Below are 20001 nucleotides of genomic sequence, written 5' to 3'. Positions count from 1 at the left end.
GCCCCTCTGCCAGGGCCTGCCCGTTTCTGCAGGATGCAGACGCTCATCAGAGCTGGGAGGAAAACAATAGCTGGTAATCGCAGAAACCTCCCAGTGGCCAAGTCCCCAGGATGGCAGTGCCAACACAAGGCTGCAAATTCACCATGTTTATGATTAACCAAGCTGGAAGAGCCAACTCATAAAGCAGGACTGGCTCTCTGTGTGTGCGTGTGTCTCCCCATCGCGCTGCTCCCAGCGTGTCTGGTGGGGAGAATACTAAATCTTTTAACAGTAGCACTGACACTGTATTTCTGAGTGTGCAATCCTGTCCAAAAGCTGCAGATGTTTAAGCTATTTCCTCCTTGAGTTTGATGGAAATAATAAAAGGTTACTGTTGTCACAGTAAGGAGGTCTGCAGCTGGCCCAGTTTCCTTTCATTACTATCCAAAGTAAACAGATTAAACCGAACTGTTAGGATTGCTAAAAGAGGTGTTTTTCTAACATGGATTCCCCCACAAACTCTTGTGCTCCCTCTTACACTCCCCAGTGTCTTGGATTCTTGGGACTAGTGTCTTGGAATGGCTCTTCCACTGAAAATCCTTCACTTCTTCCTGTCTCTTCTCTTCTCCGTGTAGTGACAGCAGAAGATGAGCCCTCCGACATGAAGTCTCAGCACAAACCACCAGCTGCTGGCACTGTGACACTGAAATGCTGGAGCCCACAGGCCTCCCACTTGGCAGACAGAAGCCTTGCAGGGCAGTTGCCCTTGCAGCAGAACCCAGCACTGCACTGTGAGCATTAACACATGGAATTCCCAAAAGAAGAGAGCACACACAGCATTTCAAGGGATGCCTCCGTGGATGGCTTTGCACCAGCCTCCCCAGGTACAGGGAGCACAGCATTTCTTTTCTCAGAAGCTCCTGAACTGCTTCTGGCCAGGGCAGTGCATTCTGCTGTTCAATAAACCCAGCACTAATTACTGTAATTATCTCTCATCTGCCTTCTAGCAACATCGACCTCTCCAAGGACGTCCCCTCACCCCAGCACTGCACATCAAAGCCAACCTTCTCCCAGCCATTAGATACTGGAAAGCAAGCTCTTCCCAGAACACACACCACACGTCTCCCCAAGTTCCCAGTCACTGTTTCACTGATAAAAGTCCAGCCAATACCAACTGTCCAAGCTGTATTTTAACAAAAAGAGCAAAACTTCACTTAAATCATTCTGTTTCAGGACTTTGGCTGTGGGTGGAAGGCAGAGCTGCCCTGCTCACATGAAAATCTGGAGGGGATGTACCAGACTCTGCTGGTGGAGAACTACCACCCCCTAATATCCCCAGGAGTATGGATCTGAGTAGGTCCTGGGGTCCTGGTCATCCATCAGGATACACCTGTACATGGCCCTTTTACAGGGCTGTAAACACACTGAATAAGGAGAGAGTACCAGCCTCAAACAACTTACAATTGAACATTTAGAAAACATCCATCTGGTGAATAAAAAATATGGGGCTTATAAGCTTTTATATCGGTGCCAATCAAAACAATTGCATTTACTATTCACTTCTTTAATGTTTGCAGAGGGCTTTGGAAGCTCAGTGCTTGTACAAGCCATTAGGTGTTGCCTGCTTTGCAGAGGTAATGGATGAAAAGCACTACAGAGATAAAAATCCCAGAAGTAATTTATTTGGAGTGCAAATCTAAAACTGACACTTGAAAGTTCAATGAGTTGCCTGGTGACTCCAGACAGTTTGCCTGGCTGACAGGGCAAAATATGAATTGCAACTGTTTGTGGAGGAGCTTCTTTTGGGATCTGAAAGCCCAACTGTGCTAGTTCATCTTTCTTTGACAGAAATCCTGTAGTTACACTTAAGCTGTTGCTGTACAGGCTAGAACAGAATCCAACTCACTCTCACGTGGCAGGATTGTCTCTGCACTATTAACTGAAATAAAGATTGCTTTGGTTTCAGTGAAGTGAGCCAGAGCAAATCATGGGCGTACTGGGAGCCTCTATGCTGCACAAAGGATCAAAACTGCACTGAATTAATTGCTGTGAAAACAAACCTTTCAAATCAATGTGATGGGAAAAGCTCAGGCACCACTGGAGATTCTGACAGAGAGACTGCTTCACTGACAACTGGAGAACTTCAAAGACTTACTTTGTCCGGATCACTTTTCTCAATCACAATCTCATCTGTCTCTGTCCCAGTTTCATCCTCCAGAAATGGGTTGGTGGAAGGAGGTGGCACTTCTGGCTTCTTCTGTTGAAAAAGAGGAAGCTCCTTAGAGAACAGTCAGTTTTGTGCCCTCTGGCACACAGCTGCATCCATGTTTTGCTTTACTGAGCCCTTCAAAAAAAATAAAGTCATATTCTCGAGGGATCTAAATTCAGCCTGGAGGAAAACCTGACAGGACTTCCCTTTTTAACCAGCAGCACCCACTGACCCACAGCAAATTACAAGTGGGTCCAGCAGGCTTTCCTTGTAGGTTGAATTATCACATCCAAGGGAGGCTTCAAGACACCAGCTGGACAGAGAGCCAACCTCAAACCAGTGGCTTCTGAGCCACACGTGGACTCTGTGCTTCCAGAGCATTTGGCTGGCAAAGCTCCTGGCTGAGATTTTGGGCAGAAAAAGCAGAGATGGCCTCATAGATACTCCCTGAGTTGTTTCCCTTGGCTTTGCCTTTACAATCTACCAAATCAGACAAAAGTAGAAGCTACCAACGTCCCTGTAAGTCAGACTGACCCAACTATGTAAGATTGAAAGTTGGTCCCATGTGGTGAACCTGTGGTAAGTAGAAGTGAAGGGGGGACTTTTAGTTATTATGTGTCATTGACATGCAGAGAACAAACATCGTAACACAGTCATCACTCCATAATTACTCTGTGGTTCCCCATAGTTATGTGGCTTCAGCTGAAAACAGCACAGGGCCCAGGAGAACCATAAAAGGACACAATCAGTGTATTTTTATTCTTGTGAGTCCTGTGCCACCTTCTCCTCTACACAGTTTGCACGATCAAAAACCACTTTTCAAACTACAGTCCACCAAACACCCAAATGTGCCAGTGCAGGAGGAGGCTGGATGTGACATCTTTTGCAGTCTCCCACTACCAGAGCTACGTGTGACAGGGTTTCTTTATCCCAAAGAAGCTGTTAAGAAAGGGCTGCTCTTTAGAAATCCCCTTACCACTGTCCCATCAGCAAGAGTGGAGCCTGAGAAGCGTTTAGCCAGGAATCCTTCGAAGTTGGTTGTCCTCTGAATTGCAAACAGCAGCAATTTCACCTCAATCTCCTTCGCTCTTGTGCGCATGATCTTAGAGAGCTCTGCCCTGGAAAGAGAGAGGGGGAAATAGAAAAAACAAATGTGGTTTTCTATAAAGATCTGAAACCTAACACAGTAATTCAGCCTATTCCTTGGAGAGACTTTCATCACAAAATTCAAGCTAATTCCTAAGATGCTCTCTAACATAAAACTGCTTTGTAGATCCCATTTCAAACACAACCACAGTTGCTCAGAGCTCTCTGGGTAACAGGACCCCATCTCCTAACAGCCAGCACAGCACTGCCGCAGGGAAAGCCAGCAGGATCAAACCTTGGGAAGCACAGTGCCTCCCACAGGGGTCCCAGAACAAAGGCAAAGGTGCTACTGGGACTGGTACCTTCCTCTGGTCCTGTTTCTGGCTGACAAAGAGCCCGGTCTGAGGCAGGCACACTGTAGTCAGCTCACACTACTCCACTTGGCCTCTAACATTACTGATTTTTACCTCTGTTCCACTGAAAATCGATTTCCACATCATCTCTCTTGCAGTTCTAGTGATACTTCTCAGGGTTTCCACCCCTCACTTGCTTTTAATCACGGACAATTCTACACAGGTGTTTGAAGAGCACCCTTAGAGCCCGATGGACGTACGACCAGTGTGGAGGGAGACAAGCTCAGGTTTTATTTTAGGGAAGATGAGCCTGCTGGGAGGCAGCACAAGCCTCCTGGAGGCTCACCTGGTGACGTGGCAGAACTCCACGGCGATGCGCTCCGTCATGCACCATTCCTGCGGGAACATCCGGCCGTACTTCTCCTCGTAGTCCACCAGCTGCCTCTTGATCCAAGCGTAGCGCCTGTCAATCTTATCCAGCCAGGCCACCTGGATCACATGGAGAACATCACCTCTAACAGCAGCACTTCCTAATATCCAGCCTGGCTGCTTCACCGTGCTGCTGCAGTTCTGCAGAGGAGCTCGGGCTATCGATCAAAGCTAATTTGACCTTTATTTATATTATTCTGAATGCTTCAAGTTGAGCCAGGGGAGGTTTAGATTGGATATTAGGAAAGATTTCTTCGCTGAAAGGGTTATCAAGCATTGGAACAGGCTGCCCAGGGAACTGGCTGAGTCACCATCCCAGGAGGGATTTAAAAGATGCGTGGATGTGGCACTTAGGGACAGGGTTTAGCGATGGACTTGGCAGTGCTGGGGAATGGTTGGAATCAATGATCTTAAAGGTCTTTTCCAACCTAAATGATTTTGTGATTCAAAGTGCTTAAACACATGCCAGACTGAAAATCCTATCTTGTGTGAATTAAGAGAGCAAGTTCTGTTGAAAATGAGGATAACAGTACTCCTAAATCATGTAGAGATTATTGAAAATTCAATCCAATAATATTTCACTTGATCCCACCCTCTTTGTTTCACAGACAGAAAGGTCAAAGTCAACAGTGGGATGAGAATGCAGGAATTCCTAGATTCTTACATTTAGCTCACATTCAAAATTCGACAACAATTCTTAGAACCTGAGGATTTTTTTCCCCCTAACATTAGTGCTTTCTGGTCAAAAAGTAGAAAGATTAATCCAAAAAACTTTGATGGAAATATGCTATTTAAAAGTAAGCATTTTAGCCTCTCTCTCTCCCTTGTCAAACTCTTGAAACTGATAAAATACATTTTAATCGAATGGTGGTTTTGGTTTGTGGTGGGTCTTTTTCCAAATTTAAGAAGGTTTTAGTACATTTTTAAGAAGTTGTTAGTATCAGAACAGGAAATTTAAAAATTAGCTACAAAGATAAATAACTTCCTAGAAATCCCTCCCCCATGGCTTTTTAAGCATTTTGCGGGTTTTCTTGTTCGTTTGGGGGGAACTGCTTTGCAATTTTCAGAGGTTAATTTTTCAACTCTTTACAGGGTAGGAAGAATATCTGACATGAAATGATTTATTTACTGTACAAAGGGAAAACATTTCTAGTGACGATATATGAAACTGAGGTCTAAGGTGGGAGGAAGTCATCCTGGCAGAGAGGACACTGACTCCCAGCTCATCAGCCATATCACACCCACTGTTTCCAAACCCTCGGGGATAAAAACTTTTCACCACAGGAACCTGTGGAAGCGTGAATGTTGTGAACGCCAGCAGAGCAAAATGTGAAATCCAAATGCAGCTTTTTAAGCTTCCCTTACATCTTGGTTTTCCTGGAAAAGCACCAGATACTCCGAGAGGTGTTGTTTAATAAATTTCTTGATGATTTCCTGTTTGATTCTGGGATCCAGGACGTTGGCGACCAGACATGCATCACGTAGGACATTGCTGGGTCCACCAGTCCTCTATCAAAATAAACAGGAAGAAAGTGATTTGAGGCTAAATAATTGAATGGGTGACTGTAAACTGCACTGCATCCAGGTTATCTTGGTTTTATCCTTTCCCATTATTCGCTTTTCAATGCTTCTGCTGCTACTCTTTATTTATCGCTGCATCTTCCTTCCCTGGGATGAAAATTGAGCTGCTCCCATTTCACTGGTCATTAAGTTTTTCCATAGCAGAGAAAACAGAAAATTTAAAAACATTTTTTATAAAAGAATGCTGTTTTGATGCTGCTTCACACGGACATAGATTTATCCTTCATCAACTGTTCCAAACACTTTCCTCATTTCTGTACTTGTCGGTTTTATGAAGTAACCAGCAGAGCTGGTACTCAAAAGACACCACTAGTGGTGTTTTCTTTGAAGTAAATTCAAATTCACACCTACCTCCCTTACTGTTTGCAAACATTTGGATGCACAATGTTGGGGAAGCACATTTGGTGCCTTAGCCCTAGTCCAGATTTGTGTTTGTGCTGTCTGAGTAAACCAGAGACAAACTTGGTAGCACCACATCAACAGACAGTCTGTGCTCGGCTTTCTCTGAACACAACACGAACCACTTGGGACAAACAAATAACCAGTAACTGGGTGAGATGCCAAGGGAACCCCATGCTGGTCTACAGGGCCACAGAGGAACTATTTGGGGCATTCCCTGACTGCCTGCAGCCCTCACTGCAATAGCTGTGTCAGTGTGACAGGGGAAAGTGTCACTTCTCCCCCACATTCACTTGACAGCAACAGTGAGAAATACGCCCAGCACTCTTTGCTTTCTAAAGTAACTCCTGAAACAGAGAGAGATCAAATCTAGATGTAAAATGAGACAAAACCCAATGACAATCACACTGAATAGTTTTCAGCAACAATTTTCCAATGGGAGGAAGGAGGAAAGTGAGAACTTTACCTTTGTACCTTGAGAAGGAAAGGCTTCCTCGAAGTCAGCCAGGATCTGCTGTCCCAACTCGTTCTGTGCTGCCTTCACCCTGGGGAGGACAGAAGGGAGGGCTTTGGTGGTGGCTCAACCACCTCTTTGTTTCATTGCCTGCAACATTACTGCAGTGTGGACTGAAACACTGACAGCTACCTGAAGGCTTTTAAGGGATAAAAAGGATGCTAAAGAAAAAACATCCACAGAAGGTCTGTCTGTGTGTCAGAACTGGGAGAGTGTTTTCTCCCTGAATGACACTGGGATGACAACTCTATACAGCACTGACCCCTCAGCTGTAGCACAACATGTCCTAGATTCTCTTGCCCTGCTGCCATTTTAATATTTCAATAAGGGCCAGTTAATCAGCTGAGAAATCAGCAGGGTTCTTTTAATGCCAGTGTGATCAATCTACCTTTACTTTTGTGTATGTTGATCACGTTTCAACAAACATATGTTCCTAACACGTAAAAAGCTTCACAATGTCTCAGTCTTCACTGTGAACCTTTCACAGTTCCAGGTGTACTGACCTACTTTTAAATGCATCCATGTACTTCTGGCTGCAGTTTTATCCTATAAATTCTCCATGCCTTAAGAAGCATAAAAGAGCAAAGGTATGAAATGGGTGTTAAAAGTTTTGAACAAACCACAATCTTGCTCTTTATTTGGCTGAGAGAATAAAGCTTCCAATTTACAGAAATAAAAGTCAATATAGCTTAATTGATACTTCTAGGGAAATGGAAATGCCTACACATACTAGAAAGAGCCAAAGCAAACAGCAAGGCACTTATATCCCTCTGCAGCCCTTGAATTCTTCCATCAGTTTTTATTATACTGGAAATGCTTTCAGGTCTAAACTGATCATTCAAAGCAGTGGATTTTTCCACTGAGATTGATATGTTAGTGAGAGCAGAGACATTTACTGTTGTGAAAATGTTTGCTCAGACTGGGGGGAGAAGACTTTGGATTTTTTTTTTTTTTGATTGTTTAAGACTCCTCAACCTTATCAAGGAATGATCTGCTTCTTTAATCTTCCCATTTGAGTTCCATTAGTAGCAAAACACTATGAGATGACCTGACAGTGCTGGAGAAAAGCCTGGATTCTTTAATGGTGCCAAATGCAGAAAATTCTAGTCCTTTAAAAATGACAGCTGAAATATAACTTTATATCTGTGATTTAACTGGATGTACGACCTGCCTTCCCCAAGATTTATTTATGAGGATTTTGTTGGAACAGATTCCTGCCTGCAATGTCAAACATAATTCTCACTTAAGCTCTCTGCTTCACAGGAATGTTCAGAAACTCCTCTACTCTTCCAGGTAAAGATCCCCAGTTAACACCTTCCTAACTGTGAAACAAAAGGGATTCACTAATGTGTTGAAATAGAGAGGGAAATTTAAGCACTAAGGAGGAACCCAGCTCAGCAGCCACAACTACAGGTTTACTTGTGCTTAAATTGTACAACAAAGCACCAGCAGTTCATGTGAGAAACCTTTTGATCCTTCAGAAAAAGAAGGGGCAAAAAAGAAGAAAAAGAGACAGTAAAACATGGATTGAAAATTTTTATCTTTCAAATAATCGAGAAGCAAGAAATCTTTTGTATTAGGAGTCAGAATACAGAAATTAATGAGCATAATGAGTAGTACAAACAATTGGAAGCTCTTAGTAGTGGTGCTCCTTTCCCTGTGAGTGGCTGCAGGGACCTTCCTATTTGACAACAGCTGCAGTGCAGCACAGTGGAGGCACTGAAAAGAGCAGCAGCCAGATTCCTAAAGACTCAACAAATTTAAAGGAGGCTCTGTCAAGCAGTTAAAATCCCTGTCCACAGGCTTTGTTGTTTTAGGCTCTGATTCAGGAAAGTACTTAAGGGTAGTCTTAATGGGGATTCTCGTATCCTTAAATTAAGAAACTTGCAGGAATGCCCTGCTGAAGTGGGATGTTAAAAAAAATGTATTTTTTAAAAATAGGTCCTGCTTAAAAATCTCTCAAAAGCAAACAGTGAGAAGGAATTTTAACCTTTTTCTTTTTCCTTCATATTTTGTCAGAGAGGGTTGGGGCAGAGCCATTAAAGTAGCCAAAGGTTTCAGTGTGAGCAAGGACAGGGAGCCCCACTGCCCTCCCAGTATCTACCACTCTTTACATAAGCACACACAGACACACACAATTATTTTCACAATTATTATTATTTTTGTCTTCAAACACACGCCCAGAAACATGAAAACCTTTCTGCCACCTCTTTACAGTGTGACTGCTTTAGTCAGAGAACACGGGAGGCACTTGCTTTAGCCACCAGAAGATTAGTGCCCCCATGGAAAGCTGTGAGCCTTTCAATAATTCCCAATAATCCCCATGCAATGGAAACTGCAGGGATAAAAGTCTCAACCCCACGAGTGGCTGTGCTCCCATTTACTGCTGAAGGACCTTCCTGCACGTGTCTGCGTGTTTAACCACTTGTATAAAGTGAACTGCCCACTAAGGCTCAGCAACCCCAGATAACAGATTTAGGACCTCTGAGAGCCTCAGGTCAGTTTGATAAGGGTATCTTTCCATGACTAGATTCCCCCAGAAACGTGCTGGGGTATCCCAGCAGCCATCCTGCGTCCCACGCAGCAGGGAATTGCCTTTTCCTGGGGCTGCTCACACGTGCCAAACCCTTTGGTTATCCAAATATTAATGATTTCTGTTTCTCTGACTTCTGTTTTATTATTAGTGGCTTCTGTTCTCTGATTCCCCTGCCTTTAAAAAATAAAAAAACAAGAAAAACCCACTGTTTTGTTTCAAATGACATTAAATTACTAGAAACCACAATTCCTTTAGCCAAAGCTACCAGAAATCTTAAACCACGCCTGGCAGCTTGCTGAGATAAAAAGAGGCTGAGCCAGCCTGTTTTTCTGTGGCAAACTTGTAATCATCTTTCTCCTAAATACTTTCCAGGCTTTTTTCCACTACCTGCTAGGCCTGCTCGACCACTTTCATGGGTGGGTTTGTGACCACTAATTGCACCTCCCCCTCTACAGACAGAAAACAGAAGAGGATTGAGAGATAAGAAAATATTCCTATTTACTACAACAACTTCCAAGGCACCACATTAGAAGTTGTTTTAGGAACACTATTAGGAAAATATTTACATTTGGGCAGGAATTGTGACATTTGTACGTCAATACTCAACAGGATAAGCACAAGAAGCCAACCACTGAGAGTTCAGTCCAGGTTTCCAATGAATACAGTGGGATTTTGTTTGGTTATTTTCAGAGGGATAGAACAGGTGGAAAACAACATTAAAAGCACATCATTACTTTTCACAGCATCCAGGAGCAGGAAGCTAAATTGAATACCCCATGACAAAGAGCACATCCACCACCACTGAGCAGGCACTTCTCCTTCCCATGGTTTCCCATTCATACTTGGCTTCACTCCATTCACACCAAGAAAGAGAGGCTCTTTATTACAGAAAGCAACAGAATCTGCTCGTTTAGCAGCGTATATAATGGACTTATTGTATATAACAGACATTGGTTACTGTCACAGCTCTGTGCCAACATCTACTAAAGCATTTCTTGCCTTCCCAAACATGCTAGAGGCTTCACTTGCACCATTTAAACAAATCCAGGAGATATCAAACCCCAGCGATTTCACGGTCTAAAAATATCACTGCGAGAAGCCAGGCAAACTGCCTCTGATGTTTCATGAATCACGAAAGGATTTCCAAGCAAAAGAGAGAGAAAACTCAACTCCAAATTGGGCCCTAATACATACACGTAACAGTCAAACTCCAAAGCAGAATTATGGTGCCACAGACCTCCCTGTAGGAATTTTTCTGCCTGGATGTGAGAGCAGCAAAGAGCTCCCAGCAGCACCCCAGTGCAGCTCCTTTCGCCCCACAAGCAGCAGCCTCTATCACTACCAGATGGTGCAACTCTCCCTGTATAAACACTGGAAGGAAAACCCTGCCGAGGCAATTCTAAAAATAGGAGGAACAGACTTTCTTGAGCTTTTCAGATCCTTATCTCGAAGGCAGAATAAAACAAAAGAAGTTTTCCTCCACGTCCTTGCCAGTCTCGCTGGCGTGACTGGAAACCACTGTGCCTTTTAGCAGCAGCCTGAATTCATTTTTGTAACCATCAGCAACTGCAAAAGTATTAAATAATCATCCACCAGAAAGGGAAAACCATCCAGAATTCTGGACCAAGGTTTAAATTATATTTGGCCTTAAAATGGTCAAAGACAGCAGGTTTCTGCCCATTACCACTCTGGAAGAAAATGAAGCAAGCAATCTTTCTGAGCATGAGGTTGCAATAGACAACAGCCTAAATTCAGAAGAGCACTGATATATGTTTACATTTCCTTGATGTTCATGTTCATTTAAGCAAATGCTTATGGTCAAATGCCTTGTTAAAACAAGGCCCCATCCCTCTCTAGATTTAGAGTGGATTTTTCTTCTGCTCTGTCTCATAGATTCCATCTGGGGTTTCTGGAAGAGGTATCTATACCATAAAGAAAGTCCAACAGATTTACATGAAAACATTACAAACAAATCATTCAAACACTGTTTCCATCACTGAACAGCACAGGCAGCCAGCTGCTGTTTTAGCAAAGGGAGTTGCCAAAAAAATTAATTACTGTGCCTGGAAGACTCCTTCCAGTACCTCTGTAATGAGCAAAGTCATCTCAGGCAGGGTCAGCAATGTCCCCTAGAACAGGAGGGCCTTGTTCCCTTGACACCCAGCTGTCACATCCCAAATGAAACCAGGATGTGGTGGCTTAGTCACCACTGAGCCTTCACCTGCTACTGCTGAGAATGGTGGGGAGATGCTGTGGGAGCTGCACCAAAACTCACCCAATTAAATTCTAATGTATCTCCACATTAGAAAATCAAGACTACACAAACCCACAAAGCAGAAGTGTTTAGAGCAGTCAGGTGTGCTGCATGCCAGCTTGGGAAGATTGGCTACAAGCCTCAAATCTCAGCAGAATTGGGCAATGGGAGCAGGTTTTGGCAGAAGAAACTCAAAGTGCTCAGAACAACCGAGTCTGGAAAATGCACAAAAAGAAATCCTGCATGCCCAACCCCTTGGGCACTGCAGTTTGGCACTGTCAAGGCAGAAGGGGGCCCCAGGCATCACCATGGTCATGAATACATTTGTGTTTCATGCCAGGCTGCTGAGCTCTATCACTGAGGTTAAGAGAGCAGGAGAAAGCATCACCTCGGGGTTCACCACAAACACCTGCATGTGAAGATCACATAAAACAATTTGCACTTCCACAGATCACTCCAGGTAAGAAAATGAAAAACCAAATGAGAAGCACAGAACACTCATGAATCACATCCATACTAATTACTGTTATTTAACACAACGTGTTGCTCAAGATTTGAGCAAACTGTGTCCAATTTTAACATGTTTGCTTTGGCTGGAAAAAAGCTCAAAGGACCACGTCCAGCCTTCACATCCTTGAGACACTGAACCTGTCTAATGCATTTCCTAACCTTCCTTCCCAGTAGGAATGTAAGTGCTCAGGATTTGAACCTTTTACCTTTCAGAGAGCTGTCGAATCTGAGGGATCCCCATGTATTTGTTGAAGTGCTCTAAAACATTCACAACACCTTGGAGAAGGTTGGCAACTTCCCCATATTGTCTCCTCCTGGTCATAGCCCTGCAGAGGAAATTAAAGATTTACAAAGGCAGATGCAATGAAAATCCTGGGTGGTAATTCCACAGGTTACTTCATCCCCACTGGGTCATGCCTGTCCCTATTGAAATTTATTTTTCTAACATACACAACTCTTCATTAACATTCCAATGCGGCATTAAAATTTCACTTAACTGATGCTAAAATAAACCAATCTGGCACACATCTAACAATGCCTCAAAAAAACATAAATGTCAAAAGCAACACTTGGCAAAGAACATGTAAACTACTGAATGCATCCGCTTCCCAGTATGGGTCCGGAGGCAGTAAATGTTATTTCACTATAATGACCCGAGTGAAGCCATTCGTCATCACACACAAAGTGTGAGTTAAAGCTTCTCAGGGAGGAGAGCGATGCTGAAAAGCCATTAGCCTTGACTTTTCTGTTAATAACTTTCACAGGGAACTGACAGCGAAAAAGAAAATCAAGTTAATTTATTTTTATATCATCCTTTAGGATCGTTCCAGTGGAGACAGCAGCCTAAGTAAAATTTTATTCTCGGCACTTAACAACCCAGTGTTCGTGCAGAATTTGCTACAACCCCAGAACAGGCTGTGCCTGGGACTTGCAACTTCACAGATGCAACATGTAAGAAACTGTGTTTTTCTAGCCTGTGTGCTCCTCAAGCACATTAAAAAACCCAGAAAGGATTATTAGAAATATTTAACCTCCAATTCATACACAGTACAAGCCGTAAGGTTTCCTTAAACTCATGCTAGAATGAAAACTAGAGTAGGCCTTTACCAAAAAGAGAACTCATTACAGTTTAAGATGTGAGTGATAAAAATCCCCCCAAATCCCCAAGAGCACATCCCTAATGAGGATACCCAACTGCACAGGCTGACTTGCTCCTTAATGAAGCCACACTGTTCCTTATCACCAAGGATCAACGCAGCAATTCAAGCAATGGGTGCTGCAGACTGTTAAACACAGCAACGGGGGCTGAGGGTCACTCAGAGCTGCACAGGAAGGATCTGCCAGCAAAAATCAAGAACTGCAGCCTGTTAAGCAAAATTCCCTCCAAAAACCCAAGCAGCTGTGACAGACCCATTCAGAGCACTGCACCAAACTTCAGAACTCAGCGGTGCTGCCAAAGTACCACTGAAAATTCCCACACTTACTCCAGTGAATCCACCCCCCCTGCCAGCATGTGGAGGTGGTTGAGGGTGGTGATGGAGGTGGTCAGGTGACGCTTGGCATGATCCAGCTGCTTGATATCCCGTGTGATTTCCTTAACCTAGTGAATGAAAACGCACTTTTAATACATCAAGCCACAGCAATAAAATTTTCAGTAGATAAGAAGCTGTTCTTCTCCCCTCTTTGGGACTGCAGAGGTGTCAGCTCTGCAGCCCTGTTAACTCAAGGACAAAGGTACAGGTTCAACACACGCCTGACAGCAAATTGCCAACCAGTCAGCAGGACCAAAGACAAAAATGTTCCCTTCTTAACATGAACTGGCAGCAAAAGTCAGTGTTCCCTCCCTTCCAAAAGCCAGAAAGAAAGTGCTGCTCACCATTTGTTCAGATTTTTCAGCCTTGTCTTTAATATCTTTAATTTTACCAAAGAGCTGTTGAATGGCTTTCTGGGCTTCTTCCAGAGCCTGGAAAAGAAACAAGGTCAGAGTGGAAAGAAAATCTGCATTCATTTTTCACCTTCTAAGAAATACACAGTTGCTCTCGACGGCCCCTGGGCTGGGGCAGTGGAAGGGAGCAGTTTTCTTACAAAGAAAATATCAGCACAACAGAAGTCAATGTTGGAATATTTAACCTGAGTGGATCAGGGTTTCAGTACCCATTTTTCAATAATGTTTTGGCAAAATCTAACTGAGATATTCTATGAAAGCAGCTCTGCAATAAGAACTATAAACAGGTTTAAGGTTACTGGAATGATTTTGATGGACTCAGTGTGGAAAAATAGGTACAACTTACTCCTGATCAATACATATTTAGAGCAGAAAAATGAAACCTCCACAAAACCTCTATGATCATCATTAATTCTAATAAAAAAATACACAATATTACATATAGAACTCAGAGTGCCTGCCTAAACTCCTCCCTAAATTCGCAGGATATTATCCTGTTGGAAAACACGATGCTGATTCCCTCAGAGTGGGCAGCTCTCCCACCCACCTGCAGGAGGAATGGCTCTTTCCTCTTGGAAGGAGGAAAGAAGAGAGGGCACAGGGTTAGCAGGCAAAGAGGGTCGAGCCCAGGAAATGGATCTCACCTGGATTTTTGTGCTGTTTTACTGCAAGTTTCCTGGGGCGCCTGGTCCCCTTCATACAACCATGGTGCACCCTGACCTCACACAACCAGTGTGAACCACACGTGGATTCCATGAGTGAAGCCACATGTCCAGAAATCACATGTCCAAAATCTGACTTCTGAAGTAACTCAACACGTTTTGCCTTCCCAGTCTGATAACATTTCCAGCTCCAGCTCCACTCTGTTTCCCGCTGTTAAGTGGGCTTCTATCCCTCTGTTTTTATACCCAGTCCCATGACCAAGGTTACAGCACAAGCTACAAGTTCCTTCAGCAAATAAATTTAACACATCTTCATTTGGAAATGCATGAGGAAACTATCTGCCAGGAGCTTTTGCTGGAACATAGCTGTGTTATAATAAAAGTATAAAAGTTGGAGACGGTTTATAATTCATTTTCCAGAGGGGGAGGGGGGAAGTCTCCTCTGAAATATCTTCTGAATCATGTGAAAGTTAACACTTTATTGATTGGTGTCACAGAGGTGTCAGATAGATGTTCACTATGGGACATGAACACACAAATGGGCTGCAGGGATGGCTGTACCAGGACTGAACACCTCCACCAGGCCTCTCCTTGGGCTCCAGCCTGGCCACCTTCTAGGATTAAATTTTCTCCTCCCTTTAAAGGTTTGTGGATTAAGTGCAAACCAAAGAACCAAAGAATGCTCCTTTCAACATATTTAACTCTGTCTCTGTACTCAGGCCCAGACCACGGTTGCAGCACATTATTCAAGTGGGTTATTAAGCAAGCAGCAGCTGCCCTGCACAGTCTGAGATTTGGACAGGTCTGTATTAAAAAAAAGTCAGCCTGAAATTCTTCTCAGATGCCAATTGCTGTGTTTCCCTTTGCTTCAGCACTAATGTCAAATCCTAATTTCTCAGCACGATCCCAGAGAAGTCAGAGCTGAACTCTTCAGAAGAAGAGAAGAGGATTTATCCTGCCAATTAAAGATTCTCCAAAAGGAGGTGTTATCCTCCTTCATACCCAAAGCCAACTGAAAGAAACTGGATCACCCTAAGCCAACTTGCAGGGACAGGTGTTTGTTAAGATCTCACACATGCAGGACCACAGGGAGGGAGGGAGGGTACAGAGGACCAGCTGGAATGAGTCTGGGGAGGTCCTGCACACCACGCAGCACAGCAGAGCAATGCAGACACAGCAGGACCACCCCAAATTCCCAATGTGCTGTACACTTTTTAGACACTTCTCTGATCCCATTCCCCTCTCCTAGGGCTTTTCAGATGCAAGCTTGGACAATAACCACAGCAGCTCTCCACGGCATGACTGCCAAGGTGGACTCTAAAACCTCCAACCATCTACCACAAACTTTCCCCTTCAGGTGGCACCTCCAACTCGTCTCCAAGGCAGACAGCATTTGAGTTTCTACTTTAAGCATCAATACACAGCTCAAAGCCTTTTGTTCTTGACAGCCTTCAGCAACCAAGTTCAGAGTGAACAATACTGTGAGTGAGGATTCCAGGTCTCACAGGTTTTACATTAGAATCCCTATCCACAAAGGAAAACTATCTTATCTGTTTTCCTCATGATACAGAATATCATCTACTTGAATATAGAGACCTTTTCCAAAGTTATTGCCCATAATTATACTGGGGTAACAGCCCAACAAGGATTTCTAGCTGCCCACATATCAGCAGTTTCTCTTTGCTCACTGTGAGGGAACAACACTCAATCTATTTCTCTAACAGGTCACGGTGCTATTTAATAATATTGTGACAAAAAACAGCAGAGACTATTTACAGGAAAACTGGTTTACACCTGAAGAACATGTTCCTGCTGCTTGTTGGAAACCAGCACATCCAGTACTGGGCAAACTCCCCACCTAAAAACTGCCTCTGGAACACCAACCAAAGGAAAATGGGGTTCTGTCCTTGAACACTTAAAAGTGCCAAAAATAACTATCATCACCTGGTCCTGACACTTGTAGCTTTTACCTCCTTACAGACTCTGGGAAAACACAAAGGAGACAACATGTGCTCTGCCCCATCTGATGAATTAAAGAACTGTGGTCTCCTGCTGCTGTGAGAAATAACGTGGCTGGGGTGGGGGGGAGACACCAAACAGCAGCTGCCGCTCTGTTCAAATCCTGCATCGCGTGTCTCAGAGAAGGGGAAACACTTCCATAACTGATAAAAAATAGAAAAAAACCACCCAGGGAACTCAACAGCAAGCTCAACAGACTTGAGTAAATCAGAACTGCTCATAAACTTTCTTCCAAATATTTGCTTAGCCATTAAGTCATCAATCTTTATCTATCTGCCTGAAAAAGAGCTGCATATTCCTCACTTGAGTCAGAACACACTAATTCATTCCATAATATATATATTTATGTAATGAATATATAATTTATATCATTTACATTTAGAGATGAAAACATTTCTTCAAACATACATAAGATTTGCTGAAAGTAACACGGCATGAAAATCTGTTTTTTTAAGTCAGGAGGGCCCTGTCAGACAGATCTGGTGGGAAGTTCAGAACTGAATTAAAAGCATTATTTCTTGCATATCTATAATTAAAAAGAACCAGAAGGAAGTTTAAAAAAACCAATGAAACCTTTTTTTGCTGTAACATTCTAACTGTAGCATCTGAAAATACTGCATATAGAGGAAAGAAATAAAGAAAATTAACCAATAATGGAGAAAACCCATCACCTTCCTGGTCACTGCAAAGACAGAGTAAAACCAAGGAAAAACAAACTTCAGTTATAAGAAAACACCTCATATTTAATAAATGGTGTTATTAAGGGATACAAAACCAACATCTGGGGCATGAAAGTAGGTCTAATTGCTCAAGGTGTAATATAGAAGTTTTTTAATGGACCTAATGATTATGCTTTCAGCTGTAAAAGGAGAGGGGAAACCACAGCCCTGTTCCAGGCTACAATGTACTGGAAAAATGCATTTCCCTTCACACTCTGCTCCTGCTAAAACAGTGACTCATGAATTTTAAAAGCATTGTTTTCACTGCTTTTGTTATTATTTTATTAATACGTTTATTTTGGCCAGAAATACTAACACAAACAATATCAGCAGAGCAGGAATTGCCTTTATTCCAGTAGATCTGGTTTCCCTGATGAACGGCAGGCAGTAATCTCCCAGCTGTGGCCTGACGCAGGGTTCACCTTGCGTTACTAATTTATTGGTTTCCTCATCAGTGCAACCGGGAAACATGTAAATGCACACACCCCAAACAGCGACCAGCAGTTAAGTTATTGCATTTCCTTCCCTCCAACAGCGGTTCATTTCAGGGGCAGAGGACCACGGATAAATAAAGAGACTGGATACATAATCTGTTGTGGTTATACGAAACAAGGATGTTGAAATGAAGGTTGCAACGTACTGGAAAAACACCATATGACTCTAATCAACAACTGAGCCTGCAAGCTACAATTAACCCATCAGCATTATTTATTCAATTTTATGCAACCTCTTGAGTCCCTGAATATTGGGCACCAGCTGAGAGACACGGCGCGGAGAGGGTTTGACTGCCCGGGAGAGCAGAGCCAGCGGCCGGCAGCGGCCAAGGTTTCTTCTGTAATGTTTGACCCCAGGGCTCCCTGCTGCTCTGACAACTGTAAATTTAGCAGAGAGGGCAGGACCAGCCCCAGGGTGAGAGACTCCAGACAGAGAGCTGGATACAAGACAGGCCAGGGATCACTTTCCTCCTTCTCCGGTGTAGAGTGTCGGATCTCCCACCCTGGCGTGGGCTTGGGAGCACGTCCTGGATGCAGGAGGGAAGCAGGAGATGGTGGGGTGTTCTGGTTCTGGGGGTGCCCCTGTGGGCACTGCCTACATTCATGTATAGGTCCTGGGGAGGTGCAGCCCCAGCGCCCACAGAAGCAGGTTCCCAAAACACAGTTCTTGGGGGGGATCACATGGGAGATCTCCCAGGTTAAGACTATGACACGGGGATCTCCCAGTGGAAGACCATGATGTATTTTTAGCCATCCCCATTTCTCAGCCAGTATTTACACAGTGGGAGCTCCCCTGCTCTTGTGTCCACAGCAGAGGTAAAAAGCAGAAGGCTGAGAAACCACACACAGGAAGGGGAAGATCCAAGCCTGGCTCACAGCCAGAGCCCAGGTAAGCTGGGCACACAGTGAGTGACACGGTTGTTTATCAAATTCTCCAAAGCTGGAGGGAAAAACACAGCACATGAATCAGCTACAGCTCTTCAACCTCCTTCACCTTGAGATGCGACAGGAAAAGAATCCAAACGCACCAGTGTAAAACAATAGGGAGCAGAGGTAAATCATCAATCACTAAAAGACTGCCTAAAACACAGCTTTCCTTGGCATTATCCCAAGCAACTCCTAAGGTCAGTCTGGACATCATTCCTTGTGTCAACTTTTCACATGAGCTCTTCCAAGCAGCAAAAGGAGGAAAGAAAATAACCCAAGTAAGAGGTGGGACAAGCCCACGGCTGATTCATAAGATTTGGAAGTGATGTATTCTTTAAAAGGTTACGTTCCAGTGACTTACAGTGCCAGGGTGACATTCACACACACAAAAGCAGCGTCAGCAACAATATTCCAACCAAAAAAACCAGTCCAGGGAATTACAGTCAGTCTCTCCAAATCCTCACAGCACTGAAGATGGACACAGCCGCCTCCTCCTCCCCTCCTAGCCCAGGTACAGACCTGCCACATCACTCTATCAAGCAGCATCTCATTAGTGGGTGTGTTGATTTCTAAATACCTCTTTATTCATCCTATCAGGAATCTTGTGCAAGAAAATAATTAAATACCAGGAAATATGCAAATAGGAATTAAGAGGCCTGTATGTTACTACAGAATGTCATTGAACTGGGGAAAAAAGCAAATGTTCAGAGGAGGTTTGCTTGCTTGGGAAGCCCTGAGCTTTGGGATTAACCAAACTAACACTGTTCTTTCCTCAGAAATGGTTAAAATACCTCGATGGTTTCTATTTGCTCACTGGTGTTGTGCTAGAAACGTGTTAGTTTTATTTGATTCTAGCCAATATATATTTCAATTGAATGTTATTATTCACATCAGAAAGCTGCCCTCTCCTAAGTGTTTTATAGATACTTGACATCTGCCAAATTCACAGCATCCAAATGTATTTTTAATGTTACAAATTGGGCTGTGGTCAGGATGCTGAGAATTTAATGCTCCTGGACTGGTCCCCGCTCTTGAATACCGAGTGTTAATGCCTCTCTCATTTGCTGCCACACTTTACAGCCCAGATCAATGAAAATCTAACCCAGGACTAAAAATAAGTTCCCATCCCCAGCTCTCCGAGGAGCCTCAGCCATGGAGATTTCAAAGAAACCCTCGCACACTGTGACCAGCCTCACGATTTCTGCCGCTGAAACTTCATACGAATGAGTCCCTCCAGATTGAGAAAGGGTGGAAATATACTTTGATTCTCAGACTGATTTCATTTTAGACAAAAGCCTCAAGTTTTACAGCCAGGGATAAACCACTGCAGCTGAAGCCTGGGCTTGTCTGTCAGAGCACGACAACGCTGCACTGCAGCTGTGCCA

The 20001-nt window shown here is 43.6% G+C and overlaps 1 protein-coding gene across 1 annotated transcript in view; it reads right to left on the bottom strand.

Moving 5' to 3' along the window:
• The window catches only part of VPS53 (VPS53 subunit of GARP complex), a 60116-nt gene that overhangs the window by 31457 nt on the left and 8658 nt on the right, over nt 1–20001 (bottom strand). Inside the window, exons 2-9 of the mRNA XM_025895541.2 lie at nt 13727–13813; nt 13335–13450; nt 12057–12176; nt 6503–6581; nt 5422–5565; nt 3974–4116; nt 3165–3306; nt 2135–2233 (exon numbers count right to left, since the gene is read on the bottom strand). Of these exons, the coding sequence (XP_025751326.1) occupies nt 2135–2233; nt 3165–3306; nt 3974–4116; nt 5422–5565; nt 6503–6581; nt 12057–12176; nt 13335–13450; nt 13727–13729 (846 nt within the window). The 5' untranslated portion in view covers nt 13730–13813. The remainder of the gene's footprint in view (nt 1–2134; nt 2234–3164; nt 3307–3973; nt 4117–5421; nt 5566–6502; nt 6582–12056; nt 12177–13334; nt 13451–13726; nt 13814–20001) is intronic.

The sequence above is a fragment of the Manacus vitellinus genome, unplaced genomic scaffold, assembly GCF_001715985.3.
Source record: "Manacus vitellinus isolate BGI_N305 unplaced genomic scaffold, ASM171598v3 scaffold_32_pilon, whole genome shotgun sequence".
Taxonomy (NCBI): domain Eukaryota; kingdom Metazoa; phylum Chordata; class Aves; order Passeriformes; family Pipridae; genus Manacus; species Manacus vitellinus.
The sequence above is the reverse complement of the archived record's forward strand: the minus strand, read 5'-3'. Positions and strand labels throughout refer to the sequence as shown.